Source organism: Sphaeroforma arctica (assembly GCF_001186125.1).
Source record: "Sphaeroforma arctica JP610 unplaced genomic scaffold supercont1.215, whole genome shotgun sequence".
NCBI lineage: Eukaryota > Ichthyosporea > Ichthyophonida > Sphaeroforma > Sphaeroforma arctica.
In genome coordinates, this window is record NW_014040343.1 from 21527 (window position 1) to 25959 (window position 4433).

The following is a 4433-nucleotide window of genomic DNA, read 5'->3' on the forward strand; positions in this document are numbered from 1 at the left end:
GGGCAAATCAGTCCTAATATATATGTGCAGGTCGGTCATTTGGGAACGTTTTGCATCTTGAGAGCACTTGCTGTCAAGGCATGACACTTGACATCAAAAGGCTGCAGTCTTTTCTTGGAGTTGACCGAGGCTATCAGGAGATCTCCAGACCCACGCTCAAAATAGTTTGTCTGAAGTCCTGGGGATAATATTATTTATATCAATTTGAATGAGGGGTTTTCTTCGAAACAAATCATTTCCTTTTCCCTCGCTGGCAAATGAGATAAATTATTATAAATAACGCAATTATGTTCAAGGATATTTAGCTTCCTCGTGTGTTAGGGTGACCACACTGGCGATAAAATTTGGATTACAAAATTTCTTGAACCTGTTTGAATGCTGCGTAACTATTGGTCAATAGGATCTGGAATATAGAGCCGGTGCGAAACCTTTCCAAAATCATACTTCAAAAAAAAAATTGTATGCCGCCCGTTTTTTTCATTTTACTCCGGTTTTTGATATATTAATGACACCAAGCAGTTCCTGCAACTGTCGTGATTTTTTTTTCCATTGACTTTCACATATTACCTGAATTTACAAATGCAATCGAGGCTAACCGTCATATGTTGAGCTACTGCATTGGTTAAGAATAGGAATGTCACTAGCACTACCTGCACCTGGCGCAGGCAATGTATCAATTCCGCTCGAGGCCGTGGAAGCCAGATGTGCAGGCTCAAATTCACAAACGGATACCAGGAACATGAAATCGTACATCGAAAGCGATGGACCTGTGTCGTGCTTGGAGAAATGTATCAGAGAACCCAGTTGTTGCGAATGATTAGAAAGCCGCGGAGTATTGTAGAGTGATGATACGTCACTTTACTGAGCGATAGTAACTTGCAAATGTGCATAATCCCGGCTTCAAAAGTCGCCAGTTTCCCAAGTACAACGCCTGGCCAAATGAAACGATATCCAAAAGAAATGCAACGATTTCAACAACCGGTACCGTAAATGCACGAATCCACCGATTAGCAGGTTCTCCGAAGGCGATTACCTAAACTTAGCTCACAGACGATATATGTGTGAACCAAGGTACAAGCAGCTTATGGCAGTATTTAATATATATGAAAAATTGTATTCAAGAAAGAGAGTGAGGCCGATAAATTGTTGAGTCCACACCACCAGACGAAGACAATAACGAGGACTTATTCGGAGAGGAACCAAAGTTTGAAGACTGGAAGTTAGCCCGGTGCTGGAAGATTATTTCCGAATCTCCAAAGGTTGGGCAACCACCCATTATGTATTTATATGTGAAGTTATATCTAATAATATACGAGTGTTTACATTATACTTTAACTTGTATAAGCTGACCTAGCTTCATTAATCTGATATCAGTATTCTATTTTATTTCCGTGTTGCAAAAAAGGTATTGATATCCGCGGAAGCTCCGTCACAAAATCACTAAAAGTCGGCCAACACCGGACACAGTAAAAAAAAGCCAAAAAGGAGAAGGGGATGACTGCCGAAGGAAAAACTTTGATCTATGATTTCATGGACGAATCTATGCCTTGACTGTTTTGAAAGATAATGCACGGGTACATTCTATTTATTTCACGAAGAATGTGAGATCGAACATGCACACATACCCTCGCCCCCAACATACGCACGATCCCCTGTCCCCAACATACACGTGTACACACACAAACACACATACCCTTCTCCGACACTTTCTACGCGATACCATTGAAACAATTTCGGATAAACTAGAGTCTCGCCCTAAGCTAGATGAGCACATCAGACTGTAAGTCAAACCCTACACACTACGAGAGAACAATAACACAATACAACAATGTAATAGTGTGATGGAGGGTAAACATCGCGAAGAGGTAAGTGTGTGTAATAAAAAATAGCTCTTCCCGTATACGGAACAATATGAGTTAATAACAAACAAACAAATATCCCCGGTGAAATACGTACAACCACAGCAGTAGCTATACAAATGAAGGAGGAACTATTCGTTTTTACACACGTACCTCTTCGCGATGCTGAACCTCCAACATAATATTACGTTGTTGTAATTTGTCGATGTTTTCATGTAGTGTGGAATTTCCATCCTGCAGTGTATTGTGCTCCTTTAGATTAGGGCGAGGCTTTAGTACATCGCGTAAAGCATCGTTTTCCGCAGCGACAGCCAAGGTCCCATAAGTAGTTTGCAATTAATGAATGAATACGGAACAGATATAGACAATATGAGGGGAGAACAAAATCTAATATCTTCTGTGAAATACGTACAACCACAGCAATAACAATACAAATAAAAGAACTTTTTTAATTACTTACCTCTTCGTGATGTTTTCCTTCCCACCCATTGTTACGTTGTTGTAATTTGTTGTTGTTTTCCCGTAGTGTGCAATTTCCATCCTGCAGTATAATGCGCTCTTCTAGATTAGGTCGAGACTTTTAGTTCATCGCGTAAAGCATCGTTTTTAGCCGCAGTGAGAGCCAAGTTCCCATAAGTAGTTTGCAACTAATGAACGAATACGAAACAGATACAAACAATATGAGTTGAAAACAAAGAGTCTACTATCCCCTGTGAAATATGGACAACCACAGCAATACCTATACAAATGAAGTAAGAATTGTTTCTTTTTTTGCATACTTATCTGTTCCCGATGTTGAACCGCCATCATAATATTATGTTGTTGTAATTTGTGTTTGTTTTCTCTTAATGTGCAGATCTCATCCTGCAGTCGTATGTACTCCTCTAGACTAGGGCGAGACTTTCAGTTTATCACGTAAAGCACCGTTTTCTGCCGCAGTGACATCCAAGTTCCCGTAAGCAGTTTTCAACTAATGGCGATTACAGAATAGATACAAACAATATGAGTAGGAAACAAGAGTCCAATATCTCGTACAGCTTTAGTACTTCCTCCTTAAGCAAGGGGTGTTAGTACTTCATTCTTGAGCAAAGCTTGTTCGTTCAGTGACCTGTCCAGATGCTTTTGCATAAATCCACATGTGGTTCAGTCAAATAGAACTGAATGTGACTTCAGCCACACATTTGTCAGAAACACAGACGAATACATAAACATATGTATTGTCGGCAACAACACACTTGTGCTTGCTGCTCCGCCTTCAAATAATTACTGACTTCGAGTAAACTACGGTTAATCATCTTCAAGTTCTCGATTTTGATATCACGGAGAGAGAGCGGTTGGCTGGCGTATCCCAACTCCAGTTCTTGCTCACAAGTATACCCGCTAATAGGAGTTGTTTCATCCTGCACGGCTGAGGAAGTCAGTTTCTGCCATGGATCAAGCTGCAGCCGTTAAGATGGAAAAGAGAAAAAAGTCGTTGGCGTCCATTCAGTTTATGATCGGTGTTTCGTGTTGATCACCGAACTTCCTTGTTTGTGTAGAATGTTGTGTTCCCCATTTTTATCTTTTGAGTTTACATACCTTGTCGTAGACAGAGGGAGTTGGTCAGAAGAAAAATGATTAAGGAACGTGCTGCAGAAAAGGCAAAAGAAGAAGTCAAGTAAGCAGCAAAGTCTCCGACTAAATTTTAGAAAGAGACTAAGGAGCTCGACGACCTATGAAAACAGACTAGTAAGTTAATGCCTACGAAATCTGTGAAAGTACTAGTAAAAAGCAAGTCGGATCGTCTGCGGAAACTAATATATTAATACAGACTCTAAGAAGAAAATCTCTTTACCTCTGAATCCAGAGCAAGCTGAAAAATTGAAATCAGCTGTGCATGACTGGTCAAAAGAAATTTCTGATGAAGATATTCTAAAAATCTCTGAAGATGCGTCAAGAGAGAACAGGTATCAAATAAACATGAAACATATCACAACCTGTCCGAGCGTGTTTTCACACCATGGACATTGTGTCTGTCGTCAGCTAAGCTCAGTTTTTTACCGGGATGTTCTTCCACTCGGTCTTTAAATGTATATCAGGTTTTATTGTGGATTTTGAGTCATGTTCTCAGGCTGGCCCCTGGGGGGGGGGGGGTTGTTATGTGCATGACTCAGGGGCACATTTCAGGACTCATTTATAATACTCCGGGAAGAAACGACAGGGTATCAAAATGGAATATGTGACGTCAGATTTTACTTCCCAATGAAGGACTGACTCGGAAAGACTGTAAAATGGACAAGGCAATACGACAATATATCGACTCTTACTGGATGCCATTTTATAGGTGTCTGTTGGGTGAGATAGTGAAGCTAGAAAGTAAGGACAGGACTGTAGATTAAGCTTGTAATAAACTTATTTGTTATTCCAAAAAGAAAGTAAGATGAACACGAGAAGTATAAATAGCCAGGTTAGGTATAAAACCTAATTTGAGAGAAGTAAGTGTTCAGAGAAAAACATATATTTTACTAAAAACTAACATAAGGAGGTTTTGGTCAAAGCAAAAGAGTTTTCTCTGAACTCGTTTTCCCAAGACCT

General features: G+C 40.0%; 1 protein-coding gene across 1 annotated transcript; it reads right to left on the bottom strand.

Moving 5' to 3' along the window:
• Positions 1-35: 35 nt before the first annotated feature.
• On the bottom strand, positions 36-753 carry SARC_04005 (hypothetical protein; the record flags this gene model as incomplete). The annotated part of the gene is made up of 2 exons (XM_014302182.1): positions 36-178; positions 651-753. 2 exons carry the CDS (start codon positions 751-753, stop codon positions 36-38), a joined length of 246 nt encoding a protein of 81 aa, XP_014157657.1.
• Between the last annotated feature and the right edge of the window lie 3680 nt (positions 754-4433).